Source organism: Pelophylax lessonae (genome assembly GCF_965119305.1).
Source record: "Pelophylax lessonae genome assembly, chromosome: 11".
In the NCBI taxonomy this organism is placed as follows: domain Eukaryota; kingdom Metazoa; phylum Chordata; class Amphibia; order Anura; family Ranidae; genus Pelophylax; species Pelophylax lessonae.
In genome coordinates, this window is record NC_138778.1 from 133,630,712 (window position 1) to 133,654,249 (window position 23,538).

At 45.2% G+C, this 23,538-nt stretch overlaps 1 protein-coding gene across 2 annotated transcripts in view; it reads left to right on the forward strand.

Moving 5' to 3' along the window:
* GRB2 (growth factor receptor bound protein 2) overlaps positions 1-22,542 on the forward strand; it is a 169,545-nt gene extending 147,003 nt beyond the window's left edge. Inside the window, exons 4-6 of one of the 2 annotated variants that reach the window (XM_082271910.1) lie at positions 18,552-18,674; positions 20,019-20,223; positions 20,497-22,542. In XM_082271910.1, the coding sequence (XP_082128036.1) occupies positions 18,552-18,674; positions 20,019-20,223; positions 20,497-20,682 (514 nt within the window). In that variant the 3' untranslated portion in view covers positions 20,683-22,542. The remainder of the gene's footprint in view (positions 1-18,551; positions 18,675-20,018; positions 20,224-20,496) is intronic. The other variant, XM_082271911.1, reaches the window with a different exon arrangement.
* The last annotated feature ends 996 nt before the right edge of the window (positions 22,543-23,538 follow it).

Below are 23,538 nucleotides of genomic sequence, written 5' to 3' on the forward strand. Positions count from 1 at the left end.
AAAATTAAAAATGTCTAGGGAAAGGCCTAGGATGGATGCGTGGAAAATTAATGAAGAGACCCTTAGAGATAAAAAATGGGGAAAAGAAATAGAAAAAGAATTGGAACTCTACTTTCAAGTAAATGATCAAAATGACACACCAAAAAATATGGTGTGGGAGGCTCATAAAGCTTATATAAGGGGTATTTTGATTTCAAAAGGGGCACAAAGGAAAAAAGAAAACACAATAAACAAGGATAGTCTCTTGACAGAAGTACACCAACTAGAGCACAAACATAAAAAAACACAAGACACATCTACATACAATCTATTAGAAAGAAAAAGCGAAGAACTGAGAGACCTACTAGATCAGGAAATTAGACAAGAAATGAAAAGATGTACAAAAGAAAAATATACGGAAAGTAATAAAGTGGGAAAAAATCTTGCAAGAATTCTAAAAAAGAGGAAAGCGAGGAACTTTATAGATGAAATAAAAAATAAAAACGGGGACATAATCCAAACGACAACAGGAATTGCTAAAGAATTTCAAAAGTACTATGAAAACCTCTACTCAGTAAAAAAAGGGGGGTCACTGGGCATAGAGCCGGACAGGAGCGAGAAAATTAAAGAATATCTTAGGAACGCTAAATTGACAAGGGTAGAGGAAGATAAATTATCAGCTCTAGAGAGGCCAATTTCAGAACAGGAAATAGAGAAAGCGATAAAAGAAACTAGCCCAGGTAAAAGCCCGGGACCTGACGGGTTTACAATTAACTACTATAAAAGATACAAGGAAATATTAATACCAAAATTAAAAGATTATATGAACGGAATTGGCACTCAATATAAGATGAGCAGAGAAGCCCTATCCGCCTCGATAACTGTTATCCATAAAGAGAAGAAAGACCGGTTATTATGCTCTAGTTATAGACCCATTTCACTCCTCAATGCAGACACCAAGCTATTCACAAAAATATTAGCCACTAGGTTTAAGAGTTTGATGCGGGATTGGATACATAGAGACCAAGTAGGGTTTATCCCGGGCCGGCAGGGCCGAGACAACGGAATTAAAACTATACTCCTAATTAATCAAATGCTAAAAAACAGACCATCAAGTATAATAATGTCATTAGATGCTGAAAAAGCATTTGACAGAGTTGACTGGGAGTTTATGTTTAAAACCCTAGAGGAGCTAGGGATAGGCCCTACAATGATGTCTAGGATCAAATCACTCTATAATCATCCATCCGCAAGAGTAAAGATCAATGGGGGAATGTCAGAACCCTTTGAGATGTTTAATGGAACCAGACAAGGGTGCCCATTATCCCCAATGTTATTTGTTCTATCTCTGGAACCATTACTAGCTACGATAAGGAGAAGTTCTGACATTAGGGGTATAAGGATAGGAGAAGAGGAGTACAAGATCTCCGCTTTCGCGGATGACATTCTTCTGTATATAACTAACCCTACGATCACCCTACCAAATATAATAAAAACTATGAAATATTATGGTGAACTCTCAAACCTAAAAATCAATCAAAAAAAGGCAGAGATACTGAGTATAAATGTCAACAGGAAAGAAGAAGAGAGGTTAAAAAATGAATTCCACTTTAAATGGAGAAAAGATGAAATAAAATACCTAGGGATCAAATTAACAACAGCCCCAGAGAAATTATATAAAGTAAACTTCCTTCAAATATTAAATGATACGAGAGCAGATTTAAATAGATTTTCTCTATCGCTCATTGACAGACGTAGTCTTCTTGATTCTCAAGAGCTGGGTTATGTTGTCTCCGCAGGAGTAGGACTAGGCAGAATGACAAAACGTTCTGGCTCCACCCTAGGGGGCAGTCCCTGAGGGTATATCCTCCCTCTCTCTGCTACAGGGAATCAGTTTTTTTTTTTTTTTCTGTCTAGTCAGGAGTAAGGACCTAAGTTCCTTGCTGGGATCTTTTGGTCCTGGCAAGACTTTTTTTCTTTAAGAAAAAGACATTTTTTAGGTAGTTTTCTCCAGTGTTTTTTTCCTGTGAGATCTTCAAGCAAAAATGCCGGACTGGGCGACACTTGTGGTCACCCCAGCCGGCCTATGAGCGCGTGCAGACCAGGCATTGCGCTTGGTCGGCCGCGACATATTCAAGTAAGTATGCGGGGCCGGGCGACGGGCTGGATGTGAGATCCAGTGGTCACCCCGGTTTCTGCCTAAAAGCGCGTGCAGACCAGTGCGCTGAGTCGGCCGCGACGGAGTCCCAGTAAAGGGACTGACTTTGCGAGTTAAAAGCTCGCTTGGACGCCAGGACCAGAGAGTCGAGGCGTCCACAAACCCCCACCTCGGTGGAGAGGGTATTATGAAGAGAGGGTGCCTGTCGGTTCGGTATGGTGAGTAAAACGTTCCCTTTTTTCCTCATTTATGAGGCAGTATATATTATGGGCCCCTCCATATATGGTCAGTATATATCTGACACTTACAAGTCCCCCTTGTAATACAGCATGTGTTTGTGGGAAGTGGACTTGGTTCAAGAGCTAACACTCTACCCAGCAGACTGTAACATTACAGCAAACATAGGAGGTATAATCCTACCTTATGTGCAGTGTATCTCTGTAGATCCATATGTCACCTCTCAGCAGAGTGCAGGTGGATGTGCTGGGAAGACGATATCGGCGGTCCGCCGCCATTTTGCCGTAGACCGAATGCATGTATGTCCTCAGGTCACGCCGGCCGCCATGTTTTTGGAGTCTTATGTCTCTTCTATGGGGGCGGCCATGTTTTGTGAGCCCAGCTTCCTCGTGGAGGGCTGGGAACGCCGGAAGGCGTACACAGGGGGCGGAGCCACGCCTTCTGCCCGGGAAAAAGCAAACAGCTCCTTCCAGTCTGTGTAAGACAGACGCTGGCTGCAGTTTGTTGGAAACTGCACTGCATCGGTTGGTGAGCCTTGGGGGTCCCTCTCTCTCTCTCTGGGATCGAGAAGCAGGTACTCTGAGGGGCGCTATTGCGCTAGGGGGAGACACACAAAAAAAAAAAAAAAAGTTTTTTTTTTGTTTATTGCTGGCAAAAGTGTCCTGTATTAGCATGGACCCTGCCACTCATGTATCTCCTCCGGATCCCCTCGAGGGGTCTGCGGGATCCTCCAGCACCCCATTGACAATTGAATCTTTGTCAGCCATTATGGAAACTTTTGTGTCCCGGGTGGAAGTGGCTTGTCAGGGACAGGGCGCAAGAAAGCGACCCCCGCCTAACCCCTTATTATCTGAAACCTCGGATTCAGACTCTGAGCCTATTTCTGCAGTTGCAGGTACTTCATCTGGTATTGGTGTCTCGGGTCCTGTCTCTTCAGACAGTGAGGAGGATGTTTCGGCATCTGCCATAGCCCGAGAGGAAGCGTTGGTAAACGCACTCATTGTATCTGTTCAAGAGACTTTAAGGTTACAGGGTATTCCATCAGAAATAGCTGAAACTGAGATCCCTTTTGGGACTAAAAAGCGCATCAAAGTGGCAAAGGTTTTTCCATTGCCCAAATGTTTTGGCAATCCAATCGATGAAGAATGGCGTCTGCCAAAACGCACTTTTAATATTTCCAAACGCATTGACAGGCGTTATCCGTTTGAGGAAACCCTTATTAAGAAATGGACAGAACCACCTGTGGTGGATTCACCAATTGCTAGATTGAATAAAGCCACGGTTATTCCTTTAGAAGACGCTCCGTCTTTTAAAGATCCAGTGGATCGCAAGATAGAAGCTATGTCTCGCACCATGTTTTCCTTGATTGGATCAGCTTTCAGGCCAATAATTGCTATTGGTCTGGTTTCGCAGGCTGTAACTGAATGGACCAAGTGGTTACGCCGGGACTTAGAAGAAGTCCCTCAGGCGGTATCAGATTTGTTGGAACAAATGATACAGGGGTTACAGTTTGTATGTGATGCGGCGTTAGACGCCACTCCATTAATGGCGCGAGCATCAGTCTCAGCAGTGGTTCTCAGGCGTACACTGTGGCTAAAAGGTTGGATAGCCGACCAAGGTTCCAAAAAAGCATTGGCTAATATCCCCTTTTCAGGAGAACGTCTATTTGGAGCCAACTTAGATGAGATCATTAAGGATCTCACCGGTGGAAAAAGCACCTTTTTACCGCAAAATTTTAAAGGTAAAAGAACTCGTCAAAGACGAGGGCCTTCTTTTTCTGCTCACAAGAGGTTTTTTCGTCCAGCGGGTGAAAAAACTAAGTCCTCCAAAGCTCCTGCAGGAGGCGTCAGGGGTCCGTGGTCGGGCAAGCAAAAGCCCGCCCCCTCCAGACCCGAAGATAAACCATCCAAAGCCTGAAGGTGCGCCCCCACCCATAACTGGGGTGGGGGGACGTCTTCGCCGGTTCCCGGATCCATGGCTTTCCAGAATCCCGGACAAATGGGTTTGCGAAGTCATAAAGTCAGGGTACAAGATCGAGTTTCGATCTCTCCCACCGGCGCGATTCTTCCCTTCCAATATCCGACTATCTCCGGATCGTCTAGAAGATCTGCGGAGAGCAGTCACAGATCTACTACAACAAGGAGTGGTAGTCCACGTTCCTTGGACAGAACGGTTTCAAGGGTTTTATTCAAACCTGTTTACAATACCCAGGAAAGAGGGCAAAGTGCGTCCAATTCTGGACTTAAGAGCGCTCAATTCTTTCGTCAACATAAGAAGATTCAGAATGGAGTCCATTCGCACGGTAGCAGCCTTCCTGCATCCAGGGGATGTCCTAGCGTCCATAGACATCAAGGACGCCTATCTTCACATTCCCATTTTCGCAGGACATCAGCGTTTTCTACGCTTTTCCGTAGAGGAGAACCACTATCAGTTTGTGGCGTTACCTTTCGGTCTCGCCACGGCTCCGCGGGTCTTCACAAAGGTGTTGGCCCCTATGTTGGCACTTCTGCGCCAAAGAGGTATATCGATTCTAGGTTACCTAGACGATCTTCTGCTTCATGCAGAATCTCCTCAGACCTTGCTACAAAACATAGAAATTACTATGATTTCTTTACAGGAATTCGGGTGGCTGGTGAACCAACAAAAGTCATTTCTGGTTCCCACCCAGAGGCTCGAATATCTGGGTCTAATTCTAGACACAGTCAGGACGAGAGTTTTCCTTCCGGTAGGGAAACTTCGAAAGATTCAATCAGCAGTCCAGTTGTTACTGTCCAACAGCTGGTCTTCCCTTCGGACGTGCATGAGGGTTCTGGGGTTGATGGTGGCTTCATTCGAAGCAGTCCCATTTGCCCAGTCCCATACCCGAATTCTTCAGCAAGAGATTCTTCTCAGATGGAATCGGAATCCGGAATCCCTGGACAATCAGATCCGATTGAGCAAACAGACCAGAGAGTCTCTGGTTTGGTGGCTTCGGTCTCCAATGCTCAGCCAGGGAAAGTCATTTCTGCCAATATATTGGACGATAGTGACCACGGATGCCAGTCTATCCGGATGGGGAGGAATTCTTGGTCAGTTATCTGTCCAGGGACTTTGGTCCCCGGAAGAATCCAGATTACCGATAAATGTATTGGAACTGAGAGCGATCAGACTTTGTCTGATTTACTGGACCGAGCAGCTCCAGGGCAGCTCGGTTCGGATCCAGTCGGACAATGCCACGGCCGTGGCTTATGTCAATCATCAGGGGGGCACCAAGAGTGTCCGAGCGGCCAAAGAAGTGGCTTGCATTCTTCGCTGGGCGGAACGATTTGTTCCAGCAATCTCTGCGGTGTTCATTCCGGGGGTGGAGAATTGGCAGGCAGATTATCTCAGCCGTCAGACCCTGGATCAGGGGGAATGGTCCCTCCATCCAGACGTTTTCCACCAGTTGTGCCTACGGTGGGGCACACCGGATGTGGATCTGTTGGCATCACGATTCAACAGGAAAGTTCAGAGATTCGTGGCTCGCTCCCGCGATCCTCTAGCAGAAACCGCAGACGCACTGATCGCCCCGTGGGGGCAATACCAGCTAATATATGCCTTCCCTCCTCTCGCGTTACTGCCAAGACTTCTTCGCAGGGTAGAGGAGGAAGGAATTCCAGTAATCCTGGTAGCTCCGGACTGGCCTCGTCGAGCTTGGTACGCCGACATGGTCAGACTGGTGGCGGACGTCCCATGGAGACTTCCTCTCAGGGAGGATCTACTGTCTCAGGGACCGATCTTCCATCCTGCTTTACGATCGCTGGCTTTAACGGCCTGGCTATTGAGACCCAGGTGCTGAAGGACAAAGGTTTGTCAGCTTCAGTTATTCCTACTCTAGTTGAAGCAAGGAAAGCGACTTCCAGAAAGATTTATCATCGCACATGGAAGTCCTACATTGCATGGTGTGAACCTTTGGGGTTCCGTCCTCGGTCTTATTCGATTAGTCGAATATTGGCTTTTCTGCAACAAGGGGTTGAGCAGAAACTGGCCTTGAGTACTATCAAGGGTCAGGTCTCAGCATTAGCCATCTTCTTTCAGAAGCCTTTGGCTACTCATTCCTTGGCGCGGAATTTCATCCAGGGGGTGCGACATCTGGCTCCGCCAGTGCACGCGCCGTTACCCCCCTGGGATCTTAATCTAGTGTTGTCGGTTCTTCAGAAACCTCCCTTTGAAGATATTAGGGAGATTCCTCTACCCACGTTGTCCCAGAAGGTGGCCTTCTTGGTGGCTATTACTTCTGCACGCAGAGTGTCAGAACTGGCCGCATTATCTTGTCATTCACCATATCTGGTGGTTCATAGAGATAAGGTGGTTCTTCGTCCGAATCCATCCTTCCTACCAAAAGTAGTTTCAGAATTTCATCTGAATGAAGAAATTGTATTACCTTCCCTGTGTCCTAAGCCCAGTCATCCTCGGGAATTTGCTTTGCACTCCTTGGATGTGGTCCGGGCGATCAGGGTATACTTGAAAACGACAGACTCGTTTCGCAAGACGGATTCACTTTTTGTGATCCCAGATGGACCCAAAAAGGGGTTGCCTGCATCTGCCGCGACCATTTCCAAATGGATCAGACAGACGGTAGTACAGGCTTATTCTATTAAGGGGCGGGAGCCCCCGTTCCCTGTTAAGGCGCACTCCACTCGGGCACTTAGTGCGTCATGGGCCTTTCGCCATCAGGCGTCAGTGGTCCAGGTGTGCAAGGCGGCTACCTGGTCGTCGGTGCATACCTTCTCTAAACATTATAAAGTTGATGTAATGGCATCGTCTGATGCCTCATTTGGCCGCAAGGTTTTGCAGGCCGCAATTTGAGGAGACCAGTGGTCTACCTCGAGGGTTTTTTCCGTTGGAAAATTTTTCTTTAGTCTCATTCTTTGTTTATAATGAGCCTTTAAAACTTCTAGTTTGGCACCGGTTGGGCCTACTAGATTGGATTTGATTTTGTCAATCCCACCCCTCATTTGTGGCACTGCTTCTGGATGTCCCAGCTCTTGAGAATCAAGAAGACTACGTCTGTCAATGAGCGATAGAGAAAAATGGATTTTTGTAAGAACTTACCGTAAAATCCTTTTCTCTTAAGCTCATTGACAGACGTAGTACCCGCCCCTCTATCATTGAGTTGGGTTGGGTTAATTTCTCTGTACTGCTTTAAACAGAACTGATTCCCTGTAGCAGAGAGAGGGAGGATATACCCTCAGGGACTGCCCCCTAGGGTGGAGCCAGAACGTTTTGTCATTCTGCCTAGTCCTACTCCTGCGGAGACAACATAACCCAGCTCTTGAGAATCAAGAAGACTACGTCTGTCAATGAGCTTAAGAGAAAAGGATTTTACGGTAAGTTCTTACAAAAATCCATTTATCCCCTAGGATCTCCTCGCTGATAGGGAGAATAAATACAATAAAGATGATAATCCTACCCAAAATACTATACATATATCAAATGATCCCCATCCCAATCCCACAAGTATTTTTTAGAACACTTAAAACTTTGATAACTCAGTTCATATGGAAGCACAAAAAACCAAGGATTAGTTACACAATATTAAGGAAAGAAAAGGGTCACGGAGGATTGGCACTACCAGACTTTAAAAATTATTATTTAGCATCAATACTTACACGGGTGATAGACTGGAGTAAACAAAATAGTGAAAAAGACTGGGTAATAATAGAAAACACGCTTAGTAAAGCACACTTAGCAAAAATTATCTGGATACCCCCGAAGTTCAGAAAACTAAACAGTAATACGGACACAATCACACGACACGCCTTAAAAATTTGGGACACGATACATACAAAAGAAAATTGGAATCACAATTCACCGTTAATACCCCTTGTAAACACAAAATTGTTTGCACCGGGAGAAGGAAAAGAATTGGGCAATTGGATAGAAGACAGTGGAGCCCGATTAGGGGATGTAATAGACCAAGGGAGACTTATAACCTTTGAAGAATTGAAACAAAAAAAAGGGGAGTGGAAAATAAATGAATGGAGATATATACAGTTGAGACATTTCGTTGCCACGCTACCTCAACCACTAAGAGATTTGGAAGATTTGAGACCCTTCGAACAGCTGTGTCTCTCAGAGTGGTAAATAATGTCTCAAGTGTTTATAAAATCTTGTTAAGAATAACAAAGGAGGTAGGCCCCTCATTAAAAGAGAAATGGGAAAGAGATCTTGGCCCCTGTAGTGAGGACATCCTTTGGGAAAGAAGTCTACAGCTCGTACATAGATCTGGGATCGATTCTAACACCGAAGAAATGAATTATAAGTTGCTCACTAGGTGATATATCACTCCCGACAAATTGGGTAGATTCCAGAGGGAGAGCTCTAATGATTGTTGGAGAGGATGCCAGATGATTGGGACAATATCACATATTTGGTGGGACTGCCCAAAAATTAAAATATTCTGGAAAGAAGTCTTATCCCTGATAAAAAAAAATCACAAAAAAACATATTCCGGAAGATCCTTGGAAATGCTTGTTTCATGGAACTCATATGTCAGTGAAACACTATAGGAAAACTCTAGTGCCCCACCTACTAAATGTAGCTAAAAGCCTAATTCCCTTAAAATGGCAAAAAATAGAGCCCCCATCAAGTAAAGAGTGGGTGATCAGAGTTGAAAAAACAAGAAAATTAGAGTCTCAAAGGAATTGGGATGAGGAGGATCAAGGGATTGAAATAGAAATTTGGGGTGAGTGGCAGAGTTTCAAAGAGACAGAAGAATATAAAGAAATATTAGGAGAAGGATCGATAGAAGGTCAAGGGGCTGTAGGGGGAAAAGAGGGGGAGAATGGGTAAAGGGTTTATGGGTAAAATGTACCAATGTTAAATTGTATGGTCATTCCTCCAGCGATTGGAGGGTTGAAATGCTATGCTTTGCCCTTTTAATTGTAATATGTGAAAAATTTAATAAAGAAATAAAAAAAAAAAAAAGAATTGTTGACTTGCATAAAGCTGGAAAGGGTTATAAAAGTATCCCCAAAAGCCTTGCTGTTCATCAGGCCACGGTAAGACAAATTGTCTATAAATGGAGAAAGTTCAGCACTGCTGCTACTCTCCCTAGGAGTGGCCGTCCTGTAAAGATGACTGCAAGAGCACAGCGCAGACTGCTCAATGAGGTGAAGAAGAATCCTAGAGTGTCAGCTAAACACTTACAAAAGTCACTGGCAAATGCTAACATCCCTGTTAGCGAATCTACAATACGTAAAACACTAAACGAGAATGGATTTCATGGGAGGATACCACAGAGGAAGCCACTGCTGTCCAAACAAAACATTGTTGCACTTTTACAGTTTGCACAAGAGCACCTGGATGTTCCACAGCAGTACTGGCAAAATATTCTGTGGACAGATGAAACCAAATTTGAGTTGTTTGGAAGAAACACACAACACTGTGTGGCGAAAAAGAGGCACAGCACACCAACATCAAAACCTCATCCCAACTGTGAAGTATAGTGGTGGGGGCATCATGGTTTGGGGCTGCTTTGCTGCGTCAGGGCCTGGACGGTTTGCTATCATCGAAGGAAAAATGAATTCCCAAGTTTATCAAGACATTTTGTAGGAGAACTTAAGGCCACCTGTCTACCAGCTGAAGCTCAACAGAAGATGGGTGTTGCAACAGGACAATGACCCAAAGCATAGAAGTAAATCAACAACAGAATGGCTTAAACAGAAGAAAATACGCCTTCTGAAGTAGCCCAGTCAGAGTCCTGACCTCAACCCGATTGAGATGCTGTGGCATTAAATCAAAAAAGCGATTCACACCAGACATCCCAGGAATATTGCTGAACTGAAACTGTTCTGTAAAGAGGAATGGTCAAGAATTACCAGTATTCCTCACCATTGTGCACGTCTGATCTGCAACTACAGGAAACATTTGGTTGAAGTTTTTGCTGCCAAAGGAGGTTCAACCAGTTATTCAATACAAGGGTTCACATACTTTTTCCACCTGCACTGTGAATGTTTACATGGTGTGTTCAATAAAACCATGGCAACATTTCATTCTTTGTGTGTTATTAGTTTAAGCAGACTGTGATTGTCTATTGTTGTGGCTTGGATATCAGGTCATATTTTATGACCAATTTGTGCAGAAATCCATATCATTCCAAAGGGTTCACATACTTTTTCTTGCAACTGTAATTGAAATTTAGAATCAATAATACATAATTGATCACATATTCTAGCCTTAAAAAGATATATCCAAAACCTATCCTGTATTTTTCTAAAATGAAAATTAGGGATGCACCGAAATGAAAATTTTGGGCCGAAAACCGAAAATGCAGGATGCCCTTGGCCGAAAATGACTTTTTCCCCCAAAAATTTTTAAAATGGATAGAACAGGGGCACGCATCAAAAACAGGCAGTGACGTACACCTGTCGCTGCCACCCTGTCACAGTATATGTACTGTGATGGGTTGGCAAGAGGTTAATTTAATTACCAATGATATTTGTATTATGAAGCATGAGGGGTTAATGTATTGTCGCTGCTGGTCACTCATCTATTAGTGACCGACCAGTGGCAGTTAATTAACCCCTTTGTGCTGCATTAGTGCAACCAGTATCAGTGCAACCAGTGTTAACACGGATACTGGTTGCACTAATGCAACACAAAGGGGTTAATTACCTGCCACTGGTCGGTCACTAATAGATGAGTGACCAGCAGTGACAATACATTAACCCCTCATGCTTCATAATACAAATACCATTGGTAAGCTGCCTCAGCTCCCCCCCCCCCCCCCCCCACTGCCTCAGCGTCCCCCTCCTCGGGTGTCCTTCATTCAAAAGTCCCGCCTCTGGCCGGCGGCACCGCCTCTCAATGATGTCCCTACTACGATCTGTGCATTAATGAATGGACATACCAGGCGGGGGGGCGGGGCGAGCGGCCGCTATAGAGAGAACTAATGTGATCCATCCCTGTCAGCTCAGTACGACTATGTGTGAATGAGAACAGAACTGACACCGGGCGGGGGGGGGGCGGGCGGAGCGGCCGCTATTAGCTGTAACTATGTGAGAGCTTCACTTCCCTGACAGGCATGTATCTCCGCTGACAGGGAAGTGAAGCTCTCACATAGTTACAGCTAATAGCAGCCGCTCCGCCCCAACCCCCCCCCCCCCTGCCCGGTGTCAGGTCAGTTCTGTTGTCATTCACACATAGTCGTGCTGAGCTGACAGGGATGGATCACATTAGTTCTCTCTATAGCGGCCGCTCGCCCCGCCCCCCCGCCTGGTATGTCCATTCATAATGCACAGATCGTAGTAGGGATGTCATTGAGAGGCGGACGGCCGGCCAGAGGAGGGGTAATAAGAGTATCTGTACCGAAAAAATATCAATATAGGTATATAAAAATGATCAATGACAGTGGATGTAATAAAAAAAAAAAAAAACCTTTTTAAAATTAGGCAGGGTTTTAACCACTTTACGACCAGCCGCCGCTGCGGCAGTCTGGCTCGTACAGGCAAAGCGCCATGTACGGCGCTCGCCTGGGAGGAGCTAGGGGGCGAACGCGCACCGCCGGAGGCACACTCCCGCCCCCACTCGTCAGCGGGGGAGCCAGTGCGTGTGACAGGCAGCAAACCAATCAAAATACGCTTATTGCGATTTTTTTTTTTTTTTTTTACCAAAAATATGTAGCAGAAAACAAATTGGCCTAAAATGTTAAAAAAATTAGATTTTTACTTTTTTTTTTTTTGGAGAATTTCATATAAAAGAATGTGAAAAAATGAAAGCTCTCTATTTGTGGGGAAAAAAAGGACGTCAATTTTGTTTGGGTACAGCGTCGCGCGACCAGGCAATTGTCCGTTAAATTCACGCAGTGCTTATTCACAAAATAGGGCCTGGTCATTGAGCAGCCAAATCCTCCGGTCTGAAAGTGGTTAAATACTACTACAATGTTGATAATTTACATTGATTAATTGTTTCAGTAATTGCATTCAGGGACCTTCTAGTATGGGTTGTGCACCCTTTCAAGTTCAGTGCACAGAATATGTAGGGGAACATATAAATATATGCCAGCTGGGGAGAGGAGAGTGGTAATAAACCAAAGAAAATGTAAGCCAAAAATCTGAATTAAATTTACGGTTTTCTTATTTCTCTTTCGTTTATTGACGGACACAGATCTTCCTAACCATTGGTTTTGGCTGCGACATATCCTCACTGGACGGGGCTGGCCTGCGAGTTAAACGCCTTGCGAGGTAGCGTACGACTGGGTCTCGGCCTGAGTCGCAGAGCTCCTCCTGGCCGACAGCCCCCCATTTCGATGGCGAGGGGATCTGTCTCGAGGGGTGCCCGCCTGGTTCCTGGTATGGTGAGTAGATGTCCCCCCTCTCCCCCTGGAGGGTTTTGGGGTGGATGTGGGCCCCTCCTTGGGATGGTCAGACGCCCATGTTATCCTCCTTCCCATCAGGCACCCCCCCCCCGGGGGGCAGGGTGCTGTGCTGTGCTGGCGACGGGGGCCGGGCAGAGGGGGTGTGCGCCACCGGTGACCGGGCGATTGACTGTGCGGGGGGGGGGCTCGTATCTGGTGGGGGCTCCTGCTAGGACCCCCCATCCTGCCTGGGTCTGTCCTGAGGCCTAGGGATCCCTCCTGGGTCCCTCCTCGTCCGTGTTACATCACAGATACATGACATCCTCTGGGTGGATGTGGCGTGTCTGTGACGCAACGCATAGGAGGAGCTAGTGACGCGAACCATTCCTGCACACAGTCATCACCCACAAGCTGTCTCTCCGGTGAGGGGAGAGATCAGAGGCATTGGCTGCATCTTGTGAGTAGTAGCCGTGGGGAAAGTACTGGCTGTTATTGGAAACTTGAACTGCAATTTACCTACTGACCTGTCAGGGGAACAATGCACCACAAGGTTAACCCTTACCTAGATGTTACTGCTCTGGTTGTAAACCTGGAAATCACCATATGAACTCTGAGGGAGTTCAGCTGGATTCTGAATTTTCAGAAGTCTGCTCTGGTTAGATCCACAAAGCTGCACTACCTGGGTCTGACTCTAGACTCGTCCTTAGCAACAGTGCTCCTTCCTCTGGACAAACTACAGAAATTGCAGGCTGCAATTTGTCTCCTGCAGACCAGCAGATGGTAATCCCTCCGGACTAGAATGCGGGTGCTGGGCCTAATGGTGTCTACTTTTGGGGTGGTTCCGTTTGCACAATTCCATACAAGGTCCCTGTAAAGGGAAATTCTGGCCAAATGGGACAAGTCTCGGCAGTCTCTGCACAATCAGATCTGTCTGAGCAGGGGAACGAAGGAGTCCTTGATAATGGTGGCTTCGTTCTCCGGCGCTTCAGCTAGGCAAATCTTTCCTCCCCTTGTATTGGACAGTTGCCACCATGAATGCCAGCCTGTCTGGCTAGGGAGGCATCCTTGGCAAAAATTCTGATCCAGGGATCTGGTCACTGGAAGAGTCCAGACTACTGATCAATGTCTTGAAACTCCGAGGGACCAAGGGGAGTGGTCCCTTCATCCGGAGGTGTTTCATCAGTTGTGTCTCCGATGGGACTTCCCCGAGGTGGATCTTTTGTTGTCTTGGCTCAACAGAAAGGTGCAGAGGTTTGTGGCTTGGTCACAGGATCCTGTGGCAGACGCCGCAGACGCGTTGGTGGACCCGTGGGGTCAGTATTGTTTGATTTACACTCTCCCTACCTCTCAAGCTTCTGCCAAGACTTCTACGCAGGATCAAGGCAGAAGGGATTCTGGTCATCTTAGTGGCTCCTGACTGGCCTTGTCAGGCTTGGTACGCTGATCTGGAAGCTTCCTCTCAGGGAGGATTTGCTTTTCCAAAGATTAATCTTCCATCCAGCTTTACAGTCACTGGCTTTGACGGCTTGGCTGTTGAACACCAGGTGATTTCAAACCTAAAAGGAAATCTACTTCTAAAAAGATCTGCCACCGTACATTGCATGGTGTAAATCATCCTCGTTCCTTCTTGGTGGCTCGGATTTTCACCTTCCTTCAATGAGGGATTAAACAGAAATTGGCCTTGAGTACCATCAAGGTCCCGGTGTTGGGTTTGGTGGTCTTCTTCCAACGACCCTTGGCCACATACTCCCTGGTGCTTACCTTCCTTCAAGGTGTCCAACATTCGGTTACTCCAGTGAGGTCTCCTCTGCTGCCTAGGGACCTCAATTTGGTGTTTTCCATCCTCCAGAAGCCTCTTTTGAGAATCTTCGGGAGATTCCCTTGCTTACGATGTCTCAGAAGGTGCCATTTTTGGTGGCTATCACCTCTACACGCAGGGTGTCAGAATTGGCAGCATTATCCTGTCGTTCACCTTATTTGGTGATTCACAGAGATAAGGTGGTTCTTCGCCCCTGTCCCTCGTTCCTCCCAAAGGTTGTCTCTGATTTTCATTTGAATGAAGACATTGTGTTGCCTTCCCTGTGTCCCAGACCGAAACACCTGAAGTAAATTGCATTGCATGCCTAGAATGTGGTGCGGGCCTTAGTGTGCACCTGGCAGCTAAGGAGTCTTTTAGGAAGTCAGGCTCACTATTTGTACTCACGGACAGGCCCCGGAAAGGGTTGTCCGCTTCATCTGCGACCCATTTCCAGATGGATCAGACAGACGGTGATTCTGGGCTTTTCCATCAGGGGTCAGATTCCTCCTTTCCCTGTCGGCGCACTCTACTCGGGTCCTCGGTGCCTGCTGGGCCTTCCATCATCGGGTGTCAGTGGCGCAGGTTTGCAAGGTGGCCACCTGGTCGTCGGTGCACACTTTCACAACGTTTTTTAAAGTAGATGTGTTGTCATATGCAAATGCATCTTTTGGCCGCAAGGCTGCTGTTTAGAGGATCTGGTCCTCTTTGAGGGTGTATTGTTTTTTTTTTTCAGGTGAGCTCCAGTTGTTTTGGTTGAGCTCCTGTTTACCTGGTTGGCTATATGTAGCCTTGGGAGTTTTTTTTCACTGTTCCCACGCCTCATGTTTAACGCTGCTTTGGGACGTCCCAATGGTTAAGAAGATCAGGAGCTGTGTCTGTCAATGAACAAAAGAGAAAATGGAAATTTTGACTGATTTAATTGAGGGAAACAGTACCCACCCCTCTGTGGAGTTGTAATTCTTCTGACACTGCTTGCAACAAAACCGAGTACCTATAGCAGAGAGAGGGAGTATACCTCCTGGGACTGTCCATAGGCATAGCCAGATTCTTTTTCTGCCTAGTGTCCTCCTGTAAGGGGGCAGTATAACCCATTAGTCAAGAAAATCTGAAGCTGTGTCCGTCAATGAACAGCAGAGAAATGTATTTTACAGTAAGTCAAAAATCCCAATTTTTATAATTTAAAAAAGTGTATTTTTTCCCCAAAAAATTGCGTTTGTAAGACCTCTGTGCAAATATGGTGTGACATAATGTATTGCAATGATCTCCGTTTTATTCTCTAGGTAAAAAAAAATATAATGTTTGGGGGTTCAAAGTAATTTTCTAGCAAAAAATACTGATTTTAACTTATAAACAACATGTGTCCGAAATGGGCCTGGTCCTTAATTGTTTAAAAAATAAAAGAATATGACAAAGTTGATGTTTAATCCATTTATATTTTTCCTTGCTTGGTTAATCCCTCCCCCCTTCGTGAGCATTCTAATGAAATTTTCATTGCACAATGTATTTTATACCGAATGATGTCATCAAAGAGTGTCTGTGCTTTTCTGTGCAATGCACACAGGTCATAGGTGATGGGAGGGGCAGTACATAGCTTCCTGAAAACAGCTGACTGCCCTTGATAAAGCCCACATGTGATGCTTGAGACTCCATGATTGGCAGAACTTAAATTCAGTGAATGAAAGGAGGTGGGCTAGAGAAAGTTCAGCTGGGCAGGAGTGTGCTAGATGATGCTGCAAACCCTCCAGCTAAGAAATCAGGCTGAATCTGACTTGTTCCAGCTTCTAATGCACAGTAGGGTTGATTAACTAAAACTTTAGAGTGAAAAATCTGGTGCAGCTGTGCTTGGTAGCCAATCAACCTCTAACTTCAGTTTGTTCAATTGAGCTTTGACAAAAAAAAAACTGAAAGCTGATTGGTTTCTATGTTGATCTGCACCAGATTTTGCTCTCTCCAGTTTTCTCCAAAGTAAGCAATTTCAGTATAGGAGAAGAGCCTGTACAACTCTGCAAGACTTGAAGGCAAGTCTGGAGTTCAGTGGAGTGCTAATATGTGCTAACATATTAGCACAAATCCCAGCATACACTTGGGCTTAGTGATTGATTTCCTCTGACTGAATTCTAAAGCTAGCCGTACACTGTACAAATTTTGGTTCCTGATGAACCAGCCAAAAAAAAGGAATATGTTACCTCAACATTTTATATTCCTGCTAGATGTTGTAACATGTAGTTGTGTTAAAAGGTATCCTGTTCTCTTTGCATTGCCTACTTTATGTGAAATACCTGGTGATAATCCCAGTCCCTCTGTTTTCCTATTTCAAGCTGACCATGCTAGGCATAAAAGCACATCCTTCCCAGCAAGGTCAGTTTTTTTGGCCTTGCTGCAAGAACACCTGGCCTGTCCTCCAATGGTCAGACTTGTACTGACTTGCCCCACTGCACAGCCATTCACTGAGAAGATCGGTGTCCTGGTGTTTCTTTGTAGATTTTACACAGCGTCCCAACTTTTTTGGAATTGCGGTTGTAAAATGTTTAGTCACAGGAACATCAAGATCATTGGAGATGGTCTTTTTGCTTTTACCAGTTTTACATGCTGGTCAGTATTATTTTCTTCTGTCCTCTCCTCAGACAACTCTCTATCTCTTGATTCATCTGTGCGCTGTTCCCTATGGTGCACACAACAATACCATACAGCAGGGTGACTATTTTTCTCCATTTAACCCCATCCCGCTGACCAGCCCTTTAAGAGTTCTAAATGCTGGGAGGCAGAGGTGGGAATTCCGGTCATATGAACGACGGTAACTGTGCTGAGAGCTTGCACGGTACTCGAGCTCAACACAGAATTGCTTACATTTGGGCAGCATATATGTGGCCTCTCGGAGTTACAGGATAAGTTCACCTTTTTTTTAAAAAAAAAATATTAAATGCACATCTTTTTGCAGGTAAAAAAAAATGTGCATTATTTTTTTATTTGGGAGCCTGGAAAGAATTGCACCCATGATTAGCAGTTCATGGGTGCTATGTAGGGCTCTTGCAGGCTCTGTGTGTAAGCTGTTTAGCCGTACATCGTACATTAATGGGAAGCATCAATGAACTACCACAGCGCTCAATAGCTCCGTGGTAGTTCCTTGAGTACTACAAGCCGACAGCCACAAAGACTGCCGGATCTTGTAGTTTTAAATTCACAGGACTCTGTAAATGAGTGTCGCTGCCAGGCAGGCGGAAGCCCCACATGGCTGCGTTTTCTGCAGATTCTGGTAGAGAGCGAGGGGACTAGATCCCCGCCGCCTGTGACATCGCGGCCGCCTGTGACATTGCGGGGGCCTGTGGATTTGTAGCATGTTACACCCTGAATATGGGTGTAATGTTGCAAAAGGCGAACTTATTTAAACCCCACCTGCCAAGAGGCCGCAAATATGCATACTGCTGATGGGAACAGGTTAAATAGAATAATGGACTGACTGGTTACAAGACTAAACATGTGTAATATAAATTACAAAAAATAGTCTGAACTTACTGTGATCCAGATACTTATAGACTTTTCTGCAAACACGTCTTTTCAAGAACATTTTTCAATATCTGTACAATAAGCAGTGATTTTTCTCTTAAAACTCTTTTTGTTTTACTCTGACATACCAAAAGTATGGCAGCAGTGCATATAATTTATTACTTTTCAAGAGGAATGAAGCATTGTTTCGATGAGCTTTAAGGCTGTCAACAGATTTGTCTGTGTGTGCATGTGTACTTAAAATTGTGTGCTCATCAGACTAGTATTGCCTATTTTTTGTCGTCGTACTGTGTGATGCACTATGGGGCCAATAGGCAATGTTGTGTGGAAGAGGTTAAAGCATATACTTTTACTTTTGTAGTGTACGTATAGGATTTTTCATCTGGTTCGCTCATACACACCGTAGGTTGGAGACAAGTTTTTATGTTTTACATCTAACTGCATACATATAGAAATAATTATGGACCATCAAAAAGGGTTTTTATTATTTTATTTTGATTATTAAATTAATTTTAAACTTTACTTGTGATTAAATATGCTGCTCTTTTTTTTTCTAGTTGGTTTTTTGGCAAAATTCCACGTGCCAAAGCAGAGGAGATGCTTGGAAAACAAAGACATGACGGTGCCTTTTTAATCCGAGAAAGTGAAAGTGCCCCTGGGGACTTCTCGCTGTCAGTCAAGTGAGTAGGTTTTATGCACTTCTGGAACAAGGGTTGAAGGTTAACACTAACCAGGAAATTCAAAGTGATTTATTGTATGGTGTTAGCAGCTTGGATACAGGCTTCTTGTTTGCAGACTGTATTATTATTATTATATAGCGCCGACAGTTTACGCAGCGCTTTACAACTTGAGGGTAGACCGTACAAATACAATACACTTTAATACAGTAGAAATCAGAGGGCTTAGCTCCTAAGGTTTACGCACCGCTTCACAATATAAAGGGAGACAGTAAAATTACAATGCAGTTCAATACAGAAGGAATAGAAGGGTCCTGTTCATGGATCTTACAATCTAATGCAGGGGTAGGCAACCTTTTATAGGTTGAGATCTACCTGGACAACATGGAGGATATCCAAGATCCCTGGGTAAGGAAGGGGGGGTGGGGAGGGGACTATCAAGCCCCCAATAAAAACACAGCATAGTGTCCTGTGCATACCCCCCCCCCTACTTACAGTAATGTCTTCTTCCTCCACATACCAGTGTCCTGCCCCCCTCGACATAACACCCTACTGTAGTGTCCTGTGCCCCCCTTCATCTCACTCCTCCCCCATAGTGTCCTCTTCCCCCATTACAATTTCGCCTCCCCCCCATGTAGTGACCTGTGCCCTCCTAAAGCAGTGTCCTCTGCCCCCCCCCCCCCCTCGCTCACATTTAGTGTCCTTTGCCTGACCACCGGCACCCGCTCCATAACAACCCCCCCTGTGATAAGTCCCCCACTTCACTCTGCAGTGAGGGGGGGGGGGGGTACTGAAGGTAGCGGAAGGACCGACAATGCAGGACTGTGTTCCCGATCTACCTGTTGGCTGCTCACGGTCGACTGTTAAATTGGGATTGACGGCTTGCCAACCTCCGTTTTAAAAGAATGGGAAAGTGGTACAAAAAGTAATAGCTGCAGGGGATGATCTGATGGAGGTGACACAAGTACAGTTCTTAGGTGGAGGTGGGGTAGGCTTCCCTGAATAAATGCGTTTTCAAGGATCGCCTAAAGGCAGACAGGGTGGGAGCTGACCAGACATACTGGGGTTGGGAGTTCCAGAGCATGGGAGAGGTTCTGGAGAAGTCCTGGAGGCGAGCATGGGAGGAGGTAACAAGGAAGCTAGAGAGCAGCAAGTCTTAGGAGGAGCGGAGAAGACGATTTGAAAGATATCTGCAGATGAGGTTGGGTATGTAGCTAGGGGCAGTGTTGTGGATGGCTTTGTACCATGTGATTAGTATTTTGACTTTTATATGTTGGGCTAGTGGAAGCCAGTGAAGGAATTGTATGTTTTTCAGGTGCCCTTGTTTATTGTTTTTTCCTTTTACAGGTTTGGCAATGATGTACAGCATTTCAAGGTCCTGCGAGACGGGGCAGGGAAATACTTCTTGTGGGTGGTAAAGTTTAACTCCCTGAATGAGCTAGTGGACTACCACCGGTCCACATCTGTGTCCCGGAACCAGCAGATCTTCTTACGTGACATCGAGCAGGTGCCACAGGTACACGGGGGAGACAGAGCCACAAGTTTAACACAGGTATATAGAGGGGGGGCATTAGGAGAAAGGTGTACATCTGTTTATAGATAGTCTTGAAATTTAAGGTTTTAATGATTTATAAATGTGAATATTAGGCAGTGCAGTCTTTCACACTTGGCTATTAAATGAGCCATAATGTAATGGGTTTGATTTTCAACCCCCTTATGTAAGCTCTATTTTGCATGTACAGAAGGTTAACCAGTTTGATTCAGATGATTTAGAATGTGTTTAAAAGAATATACATAATAACCTCTGAATTTTCCATCCCGACAGCAACCTACCTATGTGCAGGCACTGTTTGACTTTGACCCCCAGGAAGATGGAGAGCTTGGATTCAGACGAGGAGATTTCATCCAGGTCGTGGACAACTCAGACCCCAACTGGTGGAAAGGGACATGTCACAGTCAAACTGGCATGTTTCCACGCAACTATGTGACCCCAGTAAACCGCAACCTGTAACTAGAGCCGGCACAGGACCAGGAGCCAAGGAGGAGCACAGACATGCTTACCTGGGTGGGATTGCTGGGGGACTAGGAGGCAAATAGAATTTGGATGAATGGACAAATGGATAACTAAATGGAAGAGCATGGACAGGCAACACACTGACCTAGGAGAAAGTAACCTTAGTCTATTAATTCAGGGAAGCAGCTTCATGACATGACAGGGGTATAGCAGACTTGAATGGGATGGAATTTCTTATGGGCTGACAGAAATGTGATTTAGGGGAAGGGAAGATAAAACACTGGCACTAAACCTAAACCGTGACAAGACACAGTCCCTGACACGCGTTGACTAACCCAGTTGTCTGTCTGTGCTGTAAACAGTTGCCTCTCATCATTTTTTGAAGCAAGAATGTCCCCTTGGCTCTGTGTGAGACTTAAATTTGGGGTGGGAGGGTGGGTGGCTGAGGGATGTTCAAAGTTAGGCAAGTTCATTGGGGGGGGGGTTGGGGTGGGAGTTGCAAATGTTTGATTTAGAATGCCAAAAGTTACCTTTAAATTAAACAGAAACAAGAGACTTTTTTTTTAAATTAACTAATTCCCTTTACTGCTGCTGTTCCTCCCTTGTTCTATGTTTCTTTACACCAGTTCTTGTTTATTGTGCATGTGTGTTTTTGCAGCGCACTCAATACAACACGCACCTGTAAAATAAAGTGTACAAAAATCCAGCCATTTCTCTCTATGCAAATCTTGGCCTCTTGGTTTCTTTACAAGGAAGTCCTTCTTCGTGACCCAGGTTAACCCCGGTGGGTTATTGAATAAGAAAAATGCAGTGGGATTGACACTTTTGCTTATTGAGCTAACCTACATCACAACCCCCTTTATCCATTCCATGTAATAAAAGGTTCATATTATATGAGCAGACAATATTTAATCAGATTTTCCTTAAGTAATGTGGAATCAATAATAAATCAATGCTCCTTTTGAAAATGGCTTAGAATATAAAGTGTGTGATTGCCTACGATTTCAGCCTGTGATTGATAAGGTTTGCTGCACCGATGGTAAACAAGTAACTGATATAAGCAGAAGCACTAAAGATGTTCAACCCAGATCTGTTTCATTCCATGATATGTTCTAAATCATTGTTTTGTTAATGGATAAAACAGGCCTGTTCTGATCTGCTGGTCAGTTAAATTTAAAAGTCACGCAGATGACTCAATTCACATACACACGATTCACATACAACTGCAGGAAACCTAAATGTTTAAAGCTGAACATGTGCTAAGAATGTGTTGTAAGCTCCAGTAAAAGTGCAAGCTGAGGTGTTCTTTTATCATATTGAGCCTTACACTTTTATTACTTCAGCTGTAAAATGTTGCAATAGATATTAACCCTCTGAGAGGGCCTACAGGCAAAATGGATGTTTGTGACGTGATACATGAAGATTACTCAAGCTGTCTGATCCTTGTGTAATGATAATATAATTGATCAGGATAGCAACAGTTAAAGGCTTTCTCTTGCTGAAGTACTAATGCATTGACCTAAGTATAGTAATCCCTACAGTACAACAGCAACTGTTTTCTGTCCCTCTCTCTTGACCCTTTTTTTTTCGGTCTTGGTCCATTATTGTCTCTCTCCTTCAGACTTATGTGAACCAGGTTAGGAACGCACTGGGACCATTTGATTGTGTATTTGGGGATTTGTGTATATCCTGCATCCTTGCAGATGAATAGTGTGTGTGTATATATATAAATATATATAAAAAAAATCAAAGCAGTGTTTAAATAATTAAGAACAGCTCCTGTATTTAATCCTCAATGCATCATATGGTAGATAGTTGTTAACTGTTAATAATAATAAAAGTTATGTGTATTCTTCATCTGCCTGTTAGTGACCTCATTTTATTTTTAGGTTAAGCTGATTAGCTATATTTGGGAAAAAAGAAATCTATGCAATTACATTTATCTGTTACTGGCAAACTTGGTGCTCACCCATAGGACTGTGTTATTCTGACTGATAGAACCGCTTTTTAATAAAGCCCAATTTACTTCTCATGCCCTTTTATCTCCATGCAGAACCCCCCCCCTTCCCTGCATGTTATGATTTGCGACCAATTTTTACATGGTAATCCATTTTTCTTTTTTGTTCATTGATGGCCACAGCTCCTGATTCTTTTTAACCATTGGGTTATACTGCCCCCTACAGGAGTAGGACACTAGGCAGGAAAAAGCTTGACTATGCCTACGGGCAGTCCCAGGAGGTATACACTAGGGATCAACCGATTATCAGCAAGGCCGATATGCACTTTCCCCGATATATTGGAATTGGCTCCAGAAGTTACGGATATTGCCGATTATTTTCGTGACGTCATTCTGCCTTCTTAGGCAGCCTCTCTCACCTTGGACAGCCTTGTCTGGAGTCGGGACTAGTCTCGCGGGAGTGTATCACAGCCATACACCCACCCACAGCAGCCCGGTGCCAGCCAGCCACCCACACCCATAGGGCCTGTACTAGCCAGCCACCCACAGGCCCTGTACCAGCCAGCCACCCACAGCCTCTGTGCCAGCCAGCCAACCACCATAGGGTGCAAGACAGACAGCCACCCACATGCCCTGTACCAGCCAGCCACAGGCCCTGTACCAGCCAGCCACCCACAGCCTCTGTGCCAGCCAGCCAACCACCACAGGCTGCCAGGCAGCCAGCCACCCACATGCCCTGTACCAGCCAGCCACAGGCACTGTACCAGCCATCCGCCCACAGGCCCTGTATTAGCCAGCCACCCACAGCCCCTATGCCACCCACCCACCACAGAGTGCCAGCCAGCCACCCACTACAGGGTGCCAGCCAGCTACCCACCACAGGGTGCCTGACAGCC